This window comes from Larus michahellis, chromosome 12 (genome assembly GCF_964199755.1).
Source record: "Larus michahellis chromosome 12, bLarMic1.1, whole genome shotgun sequence".
Classification (NCBI taxonomy): Eukaryota; Metazoa; Chordata; class Aves; order Charadriiformes; family Laridae; genus Larus; species Larus michahellis.
The window spans coordinates 5,081,277-5,098,485 of record NC_133907.1 but is presented as its reverse complement, the minus strand read 5'-3'; the positions used below and the strand labels follow the sequence as shown (position 1 = coordinate 5,098,485).

Here is a 17,209-nt window from a genome sequence, read left to right as displayed (position 1 = left end):
ATCCTGTACTGGAGCTTGAGGATGCCTTTGCTGGGAGGCAGCGCGGGGGGGCGGGCAGGGCTGTGCAGGCGGAGCTGAGCGCCATCGCCTGCCCCGGCCCAGCCAAATCCCCATTTTGCTGGTGGCCTCCGGAAAAAAAAAATAAAAAAAAAAAAAAAATGCCTTTTTTAAATGAAAAGCAAAGACAGCAACGATTGCTCGGCGGGGGCTGGCGAGGCGCGAGACTTGGGGCTCCCCGGGCGCGCAGTGCTCCCGCCCCCCCATGAATGTCTGTGGCTTCTTCGTGACTTGAACTAACGGTGTTTCCCCCCTCCACCACCCCACTCCACCACCCATGGGTGCTGCCGGCGGGGCGCCCCTGGGAGCTGGTGATGCTCCACGCGCCGGCATCCACCGGTCCCCATGTGGGTGCATCCCACATCCTCCGTGCTTCCCCGCAGCCCCCCTCCGGCGGCTGTGCCCGCGCTGGGGGGGGTGGCAGAGGCAGCGGCAGCCGCTGGCGCAGCACTGGGTGCCGGGTGAAGGATTTGGGGAGAAACGGTGGCAAGGCAGCCGGGGCGGTGGATGTAAGCGGAGCTAGGATATACGCCTCTTGTGCAATGTATTTGTGGATCTGTGTACACGTCTGTTAGACTATCCAAAGCTTTGCCAAGAAATAAATGTAACGATTATATTTGAAAGACAAATCTATATAATATATTTTTTAAATACAGAACTGAAAAAGCTGTAACCCCCCTTTTCTTGTTTCCCCTGTCCTGTACTCGCTGTCTGTGGTGGATGTAATAAACGTCGCTGGGTCTGTCTCTGCTTTGGCTGGAGCCAGCCTTTGGCGTCTGCCCCGAGGGGGGGCTGGCCTGAGCCAGGGGGGACACAGGGGGACACGGGGACCCCAGGATGGGCCCGTGCCCCATCCCTGCTGAGAGGGAGGAGAGGGCCTGGGGGACATCACGGGCTGGCGGTCCCCCTGCGCCTCCCTGCAGCCACCAGCCTCTGTAGGGATGAAGGATTTTGTGCTAAAACAGCTTCTTTGGGGGACACCGCGGGGGAACCTTCAGCGGCCCCCTCCAAGCTTCCAGGAGCATGCGCAGGCTTGGCCACGGGGGCTGCCCATGCCGGCGTCGGTCCCCTGGGACGGCAGCGATCACATCAGAGGTCAGGGATGGAGTGGTCCATGGATGACTTCACCAGCCCCGGGGAGAGCCTGGGGACAGGGACAGGGGCTCAGTGTTGGGGAGCCCGGGGGGTACCTCAGGGAGCCCCGTGGGGTTCCTCAGGGAGCCTCGTGGGGTCCCGGTGGGGTGGGGATGGCACCGCAGCCCCGTGGTCTCACCGTTTGACCATGTGCTCGTAGATCACGGTGGGGATGATGGTCAGTGTCACCACATTCCCGGCCCCCGCCAGCACCTCCATGAGCTGCTTATCCTGCGGGAGAGAGGGTGTGGGTCCCGTGGGGTGCCAACATCCCAGCATCCCATGGCAGCTCCATACGGCTGCCCTGGCTGGATCCTAGGCACTGCTGGGCACGTTCTGCACCGCCGGCTGTGCACAGCCCCTACCTTCATGCCGATGACATTCTGGCCGTTCACCTCGCAGATGTAGTGGTGGGTGAGGAGGCCATTGCGGGCGGCAGAGCTGTCCTTGGCCAATGACACGATCTTCCCCTTCTTGACCACGATGCCAACGTGGCCGGTGCTGTCCTTGTGCACGGTGACAGTGCGCTGGAAAGGCCTGTGGGGAAAAGGCGGGTCAGCCATGGCACCACCAGAGGCATCGCCCGCCCGCCCGCCCACTGACCTGTCCCGCACCACCATGATGATTTTCTCCGGGGACGCCTTCTTCAGCGCCCGCTGTGCCTTGTCGCTGCTCCAGCCCGTGCAGTTCTTGCCGTTGATCTGCAGGATCTGGTCACCGAAGCGCAGCCCCACCAGCGCAGCTGGCGAGTTGGCCTTCACCAGCTGCACGAAGATGCCCTGGGGACACGGGGAGAGCGATGGCACGGGGCCTGGGCAGCCGTGCCATGCCGCAGTGTGCCACGCTGCGCCCTGCTGTGCTGTGCCATGGCATGCTGTGCCACTTAATGCCACCCATTGCCATGCCGTGACGCACCGTGACATCACCCTGTGTTGTACTGTCATGCTTGCGCCGTGCTGTGTCCTGCCTCGCCATGTAACGTCATGCCATTCACCCCCGTGCCGCGCCATGGTGCCCCGCGCCATGCTGTGCCATGCCGTGGTGCACCACGCCATGCCGTGCCATGCCATGCCATGCCACACCGTGCCATGCCATGGTGCACCACCCCATGCTGTGGTGCACAATAGCATGGCATGACGTGCCATACCATGCCGCACTGTACCGTGCCATGGTGCACCGCCCTGTGCTGTGCCATGCCATAGAATCATGGAATCATAGAATCCTCATGGTTGGAAAGGACCTTTGAGATCATCGAGTCCAACCATACACACACCAAAAAAAAAACAAAACACCAACAGAACCCCACACCCCTACAATCTCTGCCACTAGAGCATGCCCTGAAGTGCCAAATCTAGACGTTTCTTAAATACCTCCAGGGATGGTGACTCAACCCCCTCCCTGGGCAGGCTGTTCAGTGCCTGACCACCCTTTCAGTAAAGTAATTCTTCCTAATATCTAATCTAAACCTCCCCTGCCGCAACTTCAGACCATTTCCTCTGGTCCTGTCATTATTCACCTGGGAGAAGAGGCCAACACCCACCTCTCTACACCCTCCTTTCAGGTAGTTGTGGAGGGCAATGAGGTCTCCCCTCAGCCTCCTCTTCTCCAAGCTAAACATGCCCAGCTCCCTCAGCCTCTCCTCATATGCCCTGGTCTCCAGACCCCTCACCAGCCTGGTAGCTCTCCTCTGGACACGCTCCAGCACCTCAATGTCCCCCTTGTACAGAGGGGCCCAGAACTGAACACAGCACTCGAGGTGAGGCCTCACCAGTGCCGAGTACAGAGGCACCATCACTTCCCTGCTCCTGCTGGCCATGCTATTCCTGACACAAGCCAGAATGCTGTTGGCCTTCTTGGCCACCCGGGCACACTGCTGGCTCATGTTAAGCTGGCCGTCCACCATGCCGTCCTGTGCCATGCCATGCTGCACCACGCCATGGTGTGGTGCACCATAGCATGGCAGGGGGGAGCATGGCATGACGTGCCATGCCATGGTGCACCACGCCGTGCTGTGCCATGCCACGCCGTGCACGGCCCCACGCCAGCCCGGCCCCCTCACCTGGTCGACATTTTTCAGCTGCAGCCCCGTCTTGCCCCGCTCGTCCTTGCAGAGGTGGATCTCCCGCACGCCCGGCTTGATCTCTGCCCGGCGCAGCCCCGCGTTGTTCCCGCTCAAGGGGGCGACCAGCTGGCCCGGGGGGGGCCCAGCGGGGGTCAGTGCCTGCAATGGAGCTGGGGGTCAGCAGGGTCAGTGGGGGCATAGGACCCCGCACAGATCAGCCCTGTGGGGGATGCTGCAGATGCTGCATCCCTTCCTCGAGCAGGATGGGGCCCCAGAGGGACCCCCGCCTCTCAGCGATGCTGTGGCACCGGGTGGGGGAGCCCCGCGCAGGGCAGGCGAGAGCCACCAGCCCAGACACCTACAGTGCTGCCTTCCGGGAGCAGGTTCTTCTGGATCTCTTCGCTGGAGAGAGCGAGCCCCATGTAGTTCTCCAGCTCGGCCAGGTTGGGGTACAGCATGGGCGGCGCTGCGGGACACACCAAGACTGGCCTCAGCTCACGGGGTCCCACCCCACAGCCATCACCTCCCCCCCCACAGGACCATGGGCCAGTGACTGGCACAAGGGACATGGCAGGGGATGGGCCAGGGGAAAGAAATCCCCAAATCCCATCCCCTACTCATGCACCGAGCTGTGGGGGGTCTCAGATGATCCCCCTCCGTGGTAAGCATCGCTCCCCTAACCCCAGACAGCCCCTCCGCAGACAGAACCGATCGCAACCTGCATTGCCGGTGTCTGACGTGAGCTTTGGCTTCTCCGTGACCACCGTCGTGGCAGGGGTCCTCACCCCGGCAGCTGCCTGCGCCTGCCAAGAGATGGGGTTTGCTCGAGGCTGTGCCCTCCAGCCCTGGGGACACTCTGAGGGTGGGACACCACAGGGACCCATTGGGGTCTGCTCATCTCCCATAACGCTGCTCTGGCGCTGACACTGACCTGCAAGATCTGGTGGCCCTTCATGTCCTCCAGGGAAGGGTAGAGTGTTGCCATCGCTGCTGCCGTGACTGTGCCTGGGGACAGGGACGGGGCGGTTCAGGGACAGGGTGCCTCTCCCAGAGCATCCCTCCCGGCCCACGTGCCTGGCTCCGTGTGACGGAGATGGGCTGTCACCTGGGGCCTCTGGCATGACTCAGGGCCGTGTCACCAGGGCTGCCACCACCTCCACCATTTCCCAACAGCTGGGACACGGGCGGCCATGTGCCGGGCACAAGCACTCCGGGCACCGCTCAGCTGGCAGCAGGTCCCACTCCCCATGTCCATCTGCCCAGAGGGGCCATTCCAACATCACTCAGACACGGGAGCAGGATGTCCCATGGAAACAGCCCTTCCAAGTGCTCCTCGCAGTCCCCTCTGCCCCCCATCAGCTCCCACTGCCCCTCAATGTGCCCTGCCCACGGCAAAGTTGTGCCACCCAACTCTGCCCCACAACATTGCGCGCCCCAAAACGCATCGTCCAAAGCTCAGGGCGAAGGGGCCAAACCCAGACCCAGCTCCGAGCCCTGCGGGAACCAGGCAGGATCCCCCACACAGCCCGGGGACCACAGCAGCATCCCCAGGCGGGTGAGACCCCCAGAGCCCAACCCTGGCACCCCTGGACTCACCTGCCAACAGCTCCCGGCTCCCTGTGCCACCCTCTGCCCGGCACCGGGCTTTTATAGCCGTGCCCGACCCAGGGAGGGGCCAGGCAGCCCCAGCTGACGCCACCCCCGCCAGGTAGGGCACAGGTGAGGAAGAGGAAGATGAAGCTAAAGCTGCATGGGGCCTTGGCACTGCAGGGATGGGGACAGGGATTGGGATGTTTTTTTGTGGGTTCGGGCATCCCCCACAGCCACCGTGGTGTCCCCCCTTCCCATCACGACTCCTGTCGGCACCAGCACCCGGCTTGGCCCCACGGCAGCTCGGTGCCCCAGAGCGGGGGGGTGAAGTGGGGTGCCCCACCGTCAGCAGCCCTGCGTGGGCGGCTGACACCTCGTTGCCCGGGCGCGTGGGGCTGACGCGGCCGTGACCGGGATGCTGTGTCCCGCACCCTTCCAGCCGTCACCAGTGGCCCCGGGGCACGCGCCAGGCGTGATGGCCCCGTGGGAGTCCCGCGCCGCAGGTGGAGGAGCTGAGCGAGCGTGGAGCTCACTGAGTCAGGGCACAGGGCTGTCGTGGGACATCGCCACGTCACCCTGGGAGCCAGCCTTCCAGCACCCACCTATGACATCCCGCTGCCCGCACCGGGGATGCCACGGGCCAACGTGTTCTCAGGCAGCAGGGTCCAGCGGGCACCCAGTGAGATGGTGGCACCAGCCCAGGACCTCGCAGGCACGGGGCCAGCCCTGCCATGGAGCAGCAGCCAGGCACGTCCCAGCTCCCCGCGCCTCCGCTCCTGTGTGCCGGGCCAGGAGGAAGCGTTTTATTTACTGGTGTTATTTTTAGCCCGACAGTGCCCGTCTGCCTCAGCCAGCCCGGGATGAGACCAGCCCGGCTGCTGATAAACACGGCCGGGAGCAAGGAGACATCCTACAGCAGCCAGAGAAGGATGGTTCCCAGGGAGTCCGTGCCTGTTCCAAGCCTCTTATCCCCACCAAACCGGAGCTGGAAGGACCTGCACCCCATCTGCACGTGTGGCTGCTGCGGGAGCCACGGGGGGTGGGGGGGCTGTGTGGCCAGGGCAGGGGGAGAAGCCGCCGGCCCAGAGGCCACCAGGCTCTCCCCAGTGCCCCGCCAGCCCTGGCTGATCTCCAGCCAGAAACCACAGGACTGCCTGGCACCGGTTAATAATTAAAACAAAAAGCTTTGCAAGAGGAAAAACCCAAGCTCGCCTCCAGTTTCCGCCTAGAAGTGGTCACAGCAAAGGGCAGAGCATGATGCTGGCCCCCCCCGGCAGCTCCCTGTTCCGCTTAATTGAGTAGCAATTAAGGGTAGTGCTAATATCTGCACAGCGTGGCCCCCATTCCCCGTGACCCTGTGCGAGCACCGGTGCTCCCGAATGCTGCCCGGGTGGCAGCGCTGCTCCTGCCCTGTGCCCGCTGTTCCCTCCAGTGCGTTCCCATTAAACACAAACTTTGCTCCCAACAAAGCCACTCGGGAGCCGGGACTCGCTGCGTTATCGATCGCAGCCACATTATGGATCGCGGCAAATGGAGCAAAGGCTGCCTGAGGAGGAGCCGGGTGCTGGCACACAGCGGTGCCCCAGCAGCCCCGACACCATGAGCCGCACAACCGTCACCGGCCGCCGCCAGCAAACAGCCGAGGTGCCGCCGCAAGGACCAGAAGCAGAGGGCTCAGGGAGAATCACTGAGAAAGGCACGGAAAAAAAAACCCGAGAGGTTTTTCAGGTCCACGGTGGTCTGGCCTGCAAATGCCAGCTGCTGGACGTGCCATGGTGCAACGTCCAGCCTCCAAAGAGGACCGAAATAAAAAGCCCCATCCAGACCAGGCTTTGAGCAACCTGGTCTGCTGGGAGGTGTCCCAGCCCAGGGCAAGGGGGTTGGAACGAGATGATCTTTAAGGTCCCTTCCAACCCAAACCATTCTATAAAATACATACAGCCATCTCAATATGCTTCTCCAGAGCCGGAGGGACCCTGGGAGCACACGGCCATCTGCCCTTCACATTCCCCGTCGAGCCTGAGTCACAGCCACAATGGCAAGATGCTTAATAGGTTATAGTAAAGCAATTAATTAAACGAATTCCAGCCGGCCACCATCACCTTCCCACAGAACCCAGAGCCAAGCACCCGAGCTCCACGCTCAAGCAAGCCAGCACAGCCAGAGATTGGCCCTTACTGCTGCCACAGCACCCCGTAGCACCCCAGCGTGGCACCCACAGCACCCCACAAGCCCCACACAGCACCCCAAGAGCCCGGCATGGCACCCGCAGCACCCCGAGAGCCCATCACAGCACCCGCTGTGCTGAGCGCCAGGCAGGCGAGGGAAAAACCTCCAAGACACAGGGTTGAGAAAAGCCAGCATAAAGCGTTTTTATTGCAATAATAAAACTTGATACCTTTATGCGGTGGAGAAGGAAGTGAACGGCGGCAATTTCTCTTACCAAATCACTAGGCAGGGCGGAGGGAGGGGGCAGGTGGGACAGCAGCGGGGGAAGCTATGCATCGTATGAGACCAGACAAGCGGCGATGACCAGCATCAGGTGTCAGGAGAGAACGGTCAGGTGTGCTCAGACCAGGGACAACGGGGGTCTGATGTTTCCTTTCCAGGGAGGGAGAGAGGGGACAGGGAGACTTTTTCTTTGAGCTGACTCCCCACCAGCCCCGCCACCTCCCCTGTAGACAGCACCTTTCCGTTTGTCTGCTGTTTGCCTTTTTCTTTAAAGAAAGCTCAATGTAAGCTACTGAATTTTCAGGGTGTGGTGGAGCACTGATGGAAACCCATCTCCGTAAATCCGAAAGCGGGCTGGAGGGGAGGGGAGGGGAGGAGGTGGGGAAGGAAGGTCCACCGTGAGATGGCAGAGTGAAGCGGGGGCAGAGCAGCGCCCCCCCCTCCCCAGAAGCAAACCCACGGTGGCTGCAGCGATGCCGTGCCCTCCCCAGGGTGCGGGGAAAGGACGCGCTGCTCCCCCGCTGCCCCGGTTCCAGGCAGGGTACCTACACACAATCCTAGCGCTACTTTGCTCTCCGCATCCATTCAGCCTCGACAGCCTCACTCTGCTATGGCTTTTGCAGCAGCAGCAATTTCTGGTTTGAAAACTTCATAGAGATCTGCACCAAAACCAGTAACTAACAGGTTTCCTTTTGTTCAAATGACTCCTATTCTAAGGTCAGCCCATCTGCGTGCTACTGGTAAAACGTAGTCTACACCTGGAACGAAAATAAGATTAAGAACTTGACCCAAAAAGAGTTGAGGTTTACGGCGTATAGTTTAAAAAGACATAAAAACACGATACAAGGAGGAAGAGTCAGACGCAAAGCTTAGTGACCAAAGGCATTCAATCAAGGTGTAAGGTTATACAATGAGTGTAGTGGACTATCAGGAAAAGCTCCGTACAAAGTCATGTGCACTCTTCTTGAAGCTGAGATTCTGGATTCCTCCATGTGCCAAACCTGCCGGGAGAGAGGAGAGGCAGCGTGACAAAGCCGCCCGCCCGCGGAGGAAACCGGGCAGAGGAGGGAACGTGCTCATGAAACGGCGGTCTCATCGCAAACCGCACGCTTTCCTCAAAGCAGAAGTCAGCCCCGATTACGGAGGGGGAGCCCAGCCCCATCCTGCCTACACCGCAGGGCCCACGTGCCCCCAAGCCCAGCCCCATCCTGCCCGCACTGCAATGCCTCCCTGGGACAAACCCGCTCATACCACCGTAGTGATCCCAGATCACCAGCCTCCTGAAAGCAACTTCTACTCACAGCCAGAAACCCGCCCCCTCCCTCTCATAGCCCACCGCTTCCGTCACCTCCATCCCACCTCCCCACGCTATCCCGGGGCAAGAGATGGGGGCTCTGAGTTGCCCCCAAGCCACGACATCCCCCCGAGAGCAGCTGCCCCTCCTTACCCGAGGACAGGGTGCTGGGGTAGGTCATTCCAATTTCATGAGCTCCACGTCAAAAATTAGAGTGGCGTTTGGTGGGATGATCCCTGGGTGGCCAGTAGAGCCGTAGGCGTAATCTGGGGAGATGGTCATCTTTGCCCGCTGACCAACGCTCATCTGAGGGCAGGGAAAGAAACACAGGGATGTCAGGAGATGTGCATAAACACCGTGGGAGTGACAGTAACGGGGACACAGACCTGTCCCCACACCTTTCCCTACACGGGGCAGGAGCAACGACCCAAGTTGGACAAACGGGAGGGGACAGAAGAGGCATGGGAAGAACATCAGGAGGGAAATGCAGGCAGCACAGGCTGGGAAAGGAGCAGGGCTTGAGATGTCCTTCACACAAGTGAAGGCAGAGAATGCCAGGCCATTCCCTAAAGCCACCGGCACCCTTGTGCTGCGTCCCCAGCAGCACGTGGAGCTGGCTGCAGTCACAGAAGCAGGAGCCGAAGCCGCGCCGTGCCCACCAGCCCTCCCTCCGCGTGGGCTTCGCAGCCCGGGAGCCGTCTCCGCTCGGAGCGGGAGGCCCAAGTACTCCCCGCCGCGTTCGTTCAGAGCTGACTCAGTAGAGAAATGTCACCGCTGAGTCACTGACGTGCCGTAGGTGTTCCTGGGACCCGGCCCTGCTCCATTCCTGCCATCTGGCAGGTGGCAATGCAGAAGGTGATATTCACACCCACACCTCCCAGCGCCGAGGGGGCGGAGGGGCGGAAAACACAGGGGAATAAAAAAGAAATAAAATAAAATAGAGAACGAGCGGCACACAGTGATTTCTGCCCACGCTGCGGCTCCCCAGGCGCATGGCTCTGCGCGGCAGTGCAAGGGACACCACGAGATGGAGAAAGGCCGGGCACCTGAGCGACTCCTTCCTCCCAGCCGCGGATCACCTCCTGCTTGCCCATCACGAACTTGAACGGCTTGTTCCTGTCGCGGGAGGAATCAAACTTCTTCCCATCCTCCAGCATACCTGGGGAGAGATGGAGGGAGACGATGGTGACACAGGGACAGAGCCACGCACGCCTGCGTGAAACAGGCTGTGACCTGGCAGCCTGAGAGGGTGACAGTCACCCCTGGGAGAGCTCACATGGCCTTGAGTCAAAGATGTTTCTCAGCTCAGCCTCCTTTCCCCTCGAGAAACACCTGCACGGGGCGGCCTCGGGGGGAAACCCCTCACCAGCACCCCCCAGGCCAGCATCCAGCCCGGCAGGAGCAGCCCTGGATTGTTTCTGCTCCTGGCTGCTTTGACCCAGAGAGAAGCGCTCCTCTGGGCTGGGACCGAGGACAGACGAGGGGAACGGATGGAGAGAGTGGGGGGGAACCTTCCCCACCTCGCAGCATCGCTGCCAGATGTTTTGCAGGCAGCAGGACCAGCCACGGCGCTTCCCATCCCACCAGCGAACACACCTCCCGCTCCTCGCCATGGACAGGCTTCCATCCTCGGGCACCCAAAACAGAGTCAGGGTTCTCTGCCCCATCTCGGCTGCTGCCGGCCTCCAGCTCTCCCCGTGCCCAGCTGCATCCTGCTGGTCTTCAGCCAAATCACTCCTGTACCCAGGAACGAGGACGGCAGGGAGAGGCAGCACCAAGCACTGGCCACACGTGCCCAGGGCAGCGCTCGCTCCCCCGGCACACGCTGCGCGGGGAGGACTGAGCGAAGCTGATATCCCCAGGGCTAAATATAACTCCCCAACACGAGCAAAGGAGGAATTTCCTCCCCTCCCTTGCTCCCTGCCTGACCTTCTTGGGGAATCTCAGAGCTGGAGCTGCCTTATAGGAGCAGCAACTCTGCTGGCCAGTGGATTTGCTGCTCCTATAAGGCAGCCCCGGCTCCACATTAACAGAACCAGCACCCCATGCAATAAGAGTGATAGTAAACCCTCCTGCAAACGCTCCTCACTTCTTCGCTGCCCAAACACCTGCTTTCTTGGCTGGAAACAGCTCTATAGCCTTGCAAAACCAAACTCATCCAGCAACACACAGGGCAGAGTGATTTCCCTTCACCAGGGCACTGCCCATGGGCAAGAGAAAATGCATTTGTGCTAAAGATGAGTCAGGGCATCTCAGCTCCAGCTCGCACCGCGACGGCAGCCTGAGCAAATGGCACGCAGACACGGGGACGGGAGGCACTGAACAGAAAGAAGGGAATGTGAAAAAATACATCACCTTTGCAGGGGCAATGAGCACCAAACCCCCTGGGCTGCATGGCGACGCAGGGGGTAGGGGCCAGCAGCCCCACGTTTCAGTCAGGGAGCGGAATTAAGCTTCTAATTTCACAGAAGGGAAAAATCGCTCCCCTCCAGGGCTCTGAGCATCAGCACCAGCTCAGCCGGTCATGCCGCAGCGCTGGACTTTGGAATAGTTAAGTCTGGAGTTTTCTCATTTCCTCCTTCCAGGATAAACCTCTTGTCGCTGAACCTGCTTCCAGCCCCGTCTGGCACCGCTCCCCGCGCCCGTCCGCTGGCCTTCCTCCCGCCCGGCAGGGACGCTGGCGGCAGGAACACGGGGCAGGCCATGCCGGCTGGCACAGGCAGCGCCGCTTGGCCGCGACACGAGCTGACCCTGAGCTCAGCTCTCAGCCCTCAGGCGTCGCAACGAGCTGGGGTGGCTGCGGAAGGACAGAGGGGACAGCTCGTGCATGCTGCCCTTCTCCCTGGGCATCACGCAGCACAACCCCCCCAGGCCTGTCACGGCAAACAGGGACCTGTGGGATGCCTGTGGGGCAGCCACTGCTTGCAAAAGGGGGGGGACATCCTGTTTAATGCCCCAGCCAGGGGAATGTAAAGGCGCCATCAGCGGCACAGGGGATGCTACAGACCTCGTGCAGGACAGTCGGCACTGCCTGCCCCCGCCACCGAGCTCATCTATCCGAATCCAGCCTCAGGAAGCATTCTGGAGCCAGCAGCACCCTGGCCGCAGGAGAGGGGGATTAATGGATTAAGCTGGTTGCAGCAGCCCAGGGAGATCGATCACTTGGGCTTCCCCTGGCTCAGGACAGCAAAGATCACACACAGGAGCTTGTCGCTGCTCCCCGGCACGGGGCTGCCACACTCTCCCCATCACACCACCGGGGAAAACAAAGAGGCTCCGATGCTTTGGAGACAGCATCCACATCTCAGCCACTTCCTCTGCCCGCGAGGCTCCCAGGAGATTTCTCCAGCCCTGGACAAGTATGAGCAACCATTTCCTCATCCCCGCCATCCCTGAGCAAGGAGATAACGAGATCTTAAAGCTATTACAGAGGCAAAGCATCCTCTGGCAAAAGCAGTTGCCCTGCCAGAGCCCCAGGAGCAGCAGCCAGCCCCCGGCACATCCCAGCTCGCCGTAGCCCCCAGCTAGGTCCCTCACACACCACCAACACTGGCCCCACAAGGAGGGCAGAGACCCACTTGCCCCAGCTCCTACCCCGAGTGAAAGATTTGACTCCCTTGGAGGTCTCAGCTGGGTGATACGGACACTGGGGGGTCTCAGGGGAACCAGAGCGAGGAAGAGCACGGAGCCCTGCGGCCAGGGGTGCACCCATCATGGGACAGAGCCAGGTGGGGGGGCTCTGGAGAGCAGCCCCAGCTCTGGAGGGGGAGGCAGCGTGGCCCTGCCAGGTCTCTGCCACACTTGGCAGGCAGCAGCCGGGAGACGGCGGCTGCAACGTGCGACTTGGCTCCGGTCCCCCCTGGGCGGGCAGAGGCGGTGCAGAGCGGCGCTGGAGCAGGCAGAGGCAGCCCCCGAGATAAACCTGCAGGTTCGGGTTTTGCCGGTGGGGCACGGAGCCTCACCCGCATCCCTCCATCCTCGCTGGGCTGGGGTGCCGATCCTGGCACAACTGTTGCCCAGGGGCTCCCTGTGCAGAACCAGCTTCCCAAGAAGAAGCAGGGAGAGACCAGAGGGGCAGGCACCTCTGCTCCCGACGGAGGAAGGGACAGGATGGAAAACCCTTCCTGAACGCCCTGGGATACCCAGGCAGTGACCAGGGCACGCTCCAACGCCCTGCGTCAGGACAGGGCTGCCCAGCTGAGGTTAAATCCTACCTCCACCAGCAGCCTCTGCCAGATCCCAGGGCCTGAGCTGCCTGCACCAGCGCTTCCCATCAATCACCATCCGCAGCTGGACGCAGCGGAGGGCTCTGCGCATCATTCGCCGTGGCCTGGCAGGAGAGAGGACCCGAGCGCAGCCAGGGATGTGCTGCCTCGGAAGAAGGAGCTGAGCTCCCACAACCCACCGATCGGCACTCACACGCCTCGGTAGGAAACGTCTCGCAACCACAGAGCGTTTGCTGCTGCCACCCGAGCGTGGCAGCACCCAGACGCAGCGGGGAGAGCATCACCGTGTCAGGCGCCGTGCAAACCACAGAAAGAGCCAGGAGCCGAGGCTGTGGCCAGCCTGCGCAGCCATGCACGGGTGCTGGGGAAGGATGGTGGTCCTCTCTGCGCTACCCTGCCAGAGAAAGCCTCTTTTTTTTTCAGTGGCCCTCCCCATTTCCATCAGTCTACTCCAAGCCCACCTCCCTCTAAGACACACCAAGCTGGGTGCGCTTTGCTGCTCGGGCAAGGCCGTTTGGCCAAGTCAGACTTGCTCCTGTCCTGGTGCTCCCCAGCATGGCCACGAGCCCCCATTTTCCCTCCAGAAGCATGGTGTGTGCGTGTGGGGGGGAGGCCACGGTCTCCCCACGCTCTCAAACACCAGCTCCCCGTTATACCAGCTCTCGACACCCCCCATCCCACTCCCGGGGAGCCCGATACCCAGCCCCAGTAGGGCTCTGGGGAACCACAGGAGCCCCAACTGCACCAGCACAGCATCCCGCTCTGCCCTGGCTCCCGTCCCAGCAGCCAGACCCAGGGGGGCTCAAGGCTGCTGGACCCCAACCCACACCCCCCGCTGTCACCGATGCGCTTCTACCCAGCCCTCCTGCCGCACGCCAGTTGCTGCGAGCAGTCCCCAACATATCAGGGAACTTTATCCTTGATTTAGTTTCTTTAACAGCCCTTTGTAGCAGATTTCACATCAAAGGCCGTCTCGGATGCCCCATTGCGCGAGCTCTCCAGCAGCAGGCACAACCCCCCGCAAAGAGTGGGGACCCGGGACTGAAGGAGGGGTAAAAGGGTTCAATCTGCCCGGCTCCCCCCCTTCTGCAACCCCAGCGCAAGCGACCGGCATCTCCGAATCAGAGGCCTGGAGGATGCTCGGCTGGCCACCTCCTTCCCCAGCGCAGCCCTCCCACACCGGGGCCATCTGTCTGTCTATCTCTCACCCCTGGGACACAACGGCTGCTCTCAGTGGGGCCAGGCCCTATGGAACACGGGCTTGGGCTCTGGCAGAAGCAGCGGCAGCTGCCGGATGGCCAACCGAGCCGGCTCCCCATGCTCCCTCACCCTTGGGCTACGGGGTTTGTTTTCCAAAACATTTTTTAACCAAGCGACCATACATCCATAACCCAGCGGAGCAAGAGCTGAATGGCCGCACACCCATCACGGTGCACCACGGGCTGGATCTCCCCAGCGCCGGCAGGTTTCCGATGGGAGCAAAGGGCAGCCGGGGACGGAGCTGTCGCGGCGGTGTAGAAGGAGCCTCGGAGCACGGCACCTCCTGCCATCCCCGATGCTGCTCCAGGCTCTGCAAGCACCGTAACGGGGCCAGGGAATCAAAGGTTTCTAAGGTTTTCCGAGAGCCAAGCCCCGCTCCGGCCTCTCACAGGGGCAGCGTTCAGCAACAAAAATGGCATCAGGGCCCTGAAGGTGTTTGATTTCTGCTGCCTGACGAGGCGGGGGGGGGGTGAGGGGGGAGAAGCTGCCTGTAGAGGGAACTGGGGGAATAAAGGCCAAAAGGGAGACAATAATAACAAACAAACAAACAACAACAAAAAAAAAAAAACAAAAAAAAAAAACAAAAGAGGAAATTAGAGAACCGCTCCCACGCGCGGCGGATGAGCGCTGCTGGGGAGGGTCCGTCGGGAGCAAGCCACCACGCAGCACTTTACCCGAAGTGTCAGGACGTTGGGGACGGGAAACCGGTGACCCACCAGCAGCTCTGCCCAGGGTGCGAGGGGGTGCCCCGGAGCCGGGAAGAGCCTGCAGGAGCTCCGGCAGCGCTGCGGGAGAAGAGAGCCGGCGCCGGGAGCCTGGGAGGGCTGGCAGGCGGCAAGGGCTGGCCCACCGGGAGCCACTTGACTGCCTGCCAGCCTCCCTTTGTTCTTCCACCGGAGGAAACGGGGCGGCCGGGGGGGGGGGGAGTAGAGCCGCTTCCTCTCCCTCCTGAGGAGGGAACGGGAAGAACCGGAGGGAAGAAGATGAAGCAGATGGGCTGGATGCTCGCCGAACCCTCCCGGGGAATCTCTCTGCAGAGAGGGGCACCCTCGGGCCCCCCCACCGCCACCGTGGGCGAGGGGAGGGCGGAAAGTGCTGGGGCGGGAAGGGGACTCGGTTATTAGCAGAAACGGCCGCGAAAGGGTCGACTCGTTTCCACCCCGATGCGCCGGAGCTGTTCGAAGGGCGGCCGAGGGGCAGAGGAGAACCCCCGGGGTGCCCCCCCAAAGCATTTTGGGGGGGGTCCCAAGGTTGATTTCCTTCCCCCCCACCCCACCCCCAAGCTCACAGAAGGCTGCTGGAGAAGACCCTGCAGAGTGTGACCCTCCCCAGCTGTCGGGGCAACCCCTCCTCGAAATATTACACCCGAACCCCAAAAAGCGCCCTGTATTATCCATAATGCCCCCCCCCCCGCCCGTAGGACCGGTGCCCCACACTTCCCAGCCCTAAAAACAGCCCGGGGTGGGCTGTGGGTCTAGGTCTGCCCCACGGGTGTCCCCCCCACGAGGGAGAAGGGGCTGGGGGCAGCGGGGGTGCAGGGACCCCGCTCCCACACAGCGAACCCCAAAACTCCCGGAGAGGGGGGGGGGGCTGTATAACTCTCTACCAGCCGGGGAGACGCCGGTGTTTCACGGGAGCACCCAGCGTGGGGGGGTCTGGGACCCCCCCAGAGACCCACTGGTCTCTGACTGGGGCGGGGGGGGGAGCCCTGCCTGCCCCCCACCCCGAGCACCCCCCGGGCCGTTTCTCGGGGCACCCCCAAAAGAGGGCTGGAGGCGGGTGGCCAAGCCGCCCCCCATCGATGGGACCCCCGGGACCTCCCCACGGCCTCGGGGCACAGCCAGCACCCCCCTTCTCCGCCCGGGCACGGCCAGACCCCCGCCCCGGGGCTCAGCACCCCCCACCCCCGGTAAAGCCTCTCCTGCCCCCCCGGGCGGTCCGGATCCCCCCCCCCACCCGGTTCCCGCAGGGAGCGCCGCGGCCCAGGCGGGCCGCCCACACAGGCCGGGCCCCGGCTCGCCGCAGGCTACCGGTGCGGGGAGCGCGGGGGGACACAGACAGACCCCGCTCCCCCGCGGCCTCCTTCGGACCGGGCCGAGGGGAACCCCCCCCCCCGCCCCCGGTGCCGGCGGGGCAGCCCCGCCCTGCAGGCCCCGCGGCGGGCGGCACTCACCCGTGTAGTGCACCACGCAGGTCTGGCCGCGTTTGGGGAACGTCCGCCCTGCAGGGGAGACACGCACCGTCAGCCCACCGGAACCGCGACCGGCATCGGAACCGGGACCGGCACCGGGACCGATCCGGTGGGGAAAGGAGAGAGAGAGGGGAGGGCAGGCAGCGTCTCACCGTCGCCGGGGGCGATGGTCTCCACATGCACGCCCATGCCGGTGCCGGTGCCGGTGCCCGGTGCCGCTCGCGCACCCGCAGCGCCCGCAGCCCGAGGGAGGAGGGGCCACGTGTGCGCAGCCTCGGCCGCCGCGCCGCCATAGAGCCCGCCCGCCCGCCGCCTAGAGCGGCCCCGCCCCCGCCCGCCGCCATCTTCCGCGCTCTTCCCCCCTCCCCACCGCCCCAGCCTCCTTCCTGCCCGGCCCCGGCCGCCATCTTGGCACCGCGCGGTTGCCGGGGAAACGCGGGGGCCCCCGCCGTGAGGGAGCGGCGGGCCCGGGCGAGCCGCCGCCGGGGCCAGGCTAGCCCTCCGCAGGATCGCCCGGGGAACCCCCAGGGCTCGGGTCCTTGCAGGTTTTGCCCATTTCTCCGCCATTTATAGGCCCCAGAAGCGCAGGGCCTGGCAGCAGCGAGCCCGCCCGGCCCCGGGTGTGTGTGGCCCAGCACAGGCCGCTGTGGAGGCCCCGGGCTGCCAAAGTGGGGCTCCCCGGGAACCGCGAGGTTCCTAACTCTAATTTATAATTATTTCCACAATTCCCAAAGCTAGGCTGTGCCTAAATTGAGAGCGTGGGGCACATGCAATGCCAGCCACCAGGTAGGGTGGCTGTTTTATAGATCTATATTCACACTGCTCCCCACACGGCTCCTCACAGCGCTGGTGGAGGTCAGCACCGGCCCCGTGTTACTGGGGCAGGTTCAATAAAAGACACGCAGGTTTGAACAATCCCACGTTCAAAAGAACTTTCTTCCGGG

At 62.8% G+C, this 17,209-nt stretch overlaps 2 protein-coding genes across 4 annotated transcripts; both read right to left on the bottom strand.

Annotated features, from left to right (window-relative positions):
* Positions 1-943: 943 nt before the first annotated feature.
* SDCBP2 (syndecan binding protein 2) lies at positions 944-4,375 on the bottom strand. Of its 3 annotated transcripts, XM_074605057.1 has the most exons (8): positions 4,185-4,375; positions 3,972-4,056; positions 3,616-3,719; positions 3,251-3,412; positions 1,795-1,970; positions 1,557-1,728; positions 1,331-1,422; positions 944-1,201 (listed from the first exon to the last, which is right to left on the bottom strand). In XM_074605057.1, exons 1-8 carry the CDS (start codon positions 4,236-4,238, stop codon positions 1,147-1,149), a joined length of 900 nt encoding a protein of 299 aa, XP_074461158.1. In that variant the 5' UTR covers positions 4,239-4,375; the 3' UTR covers positions 944-1,146. The 3 variants fall into 3 exon arrangements, with proteins under 3 accessions (XP_074461158.1, XP_074461156.1, XP_074461155.1); XM_074605055.1 differs by lacking the exons at positions 3,251-3,412; positions 3,616-3,719; positions 3,972-4,056; positions 4,185-4,375 and having other exon boundaries at positions 1,795-2,505; XM_074605054.1 differs by lacking the exons at positions 944-1,201; positions 1,331-1,422; positions 1,557-1,728; positions 1,795-1,970 and having other exon boundaries at positions 1,986-3,412.
* A 2,815-nt stretch (positions 4,376-7,190) lies between these two features.
* On the bottom strand, positions 7,191-16,610 carry FKBP1A (FKBP prolyl isomerase 1A). The gene is made up of 5 exons (XM_074604804.1): positions 16,418-16,610; positions 16,248-16,295; positions 9,635-9,747; positions 8,742-8,894; positions 7,191-8,295 (listed from the first exon to the last, which is right to left on the bottom strand). Exons 1-4 carry the CDS (start codon positions 16,452-16,454, stop codon positions 8,766-8,768), a joined length of 327 nt encoding a protein of 108 aa, XP_074460905.1. The 5' UTR covers positions 16,455-16,610; the 3' UTR covers positions 7,191-8,295; positions 8,742-8,765.
* Positions 16,611-17,209: the final 599 nt, after the last annotated feature.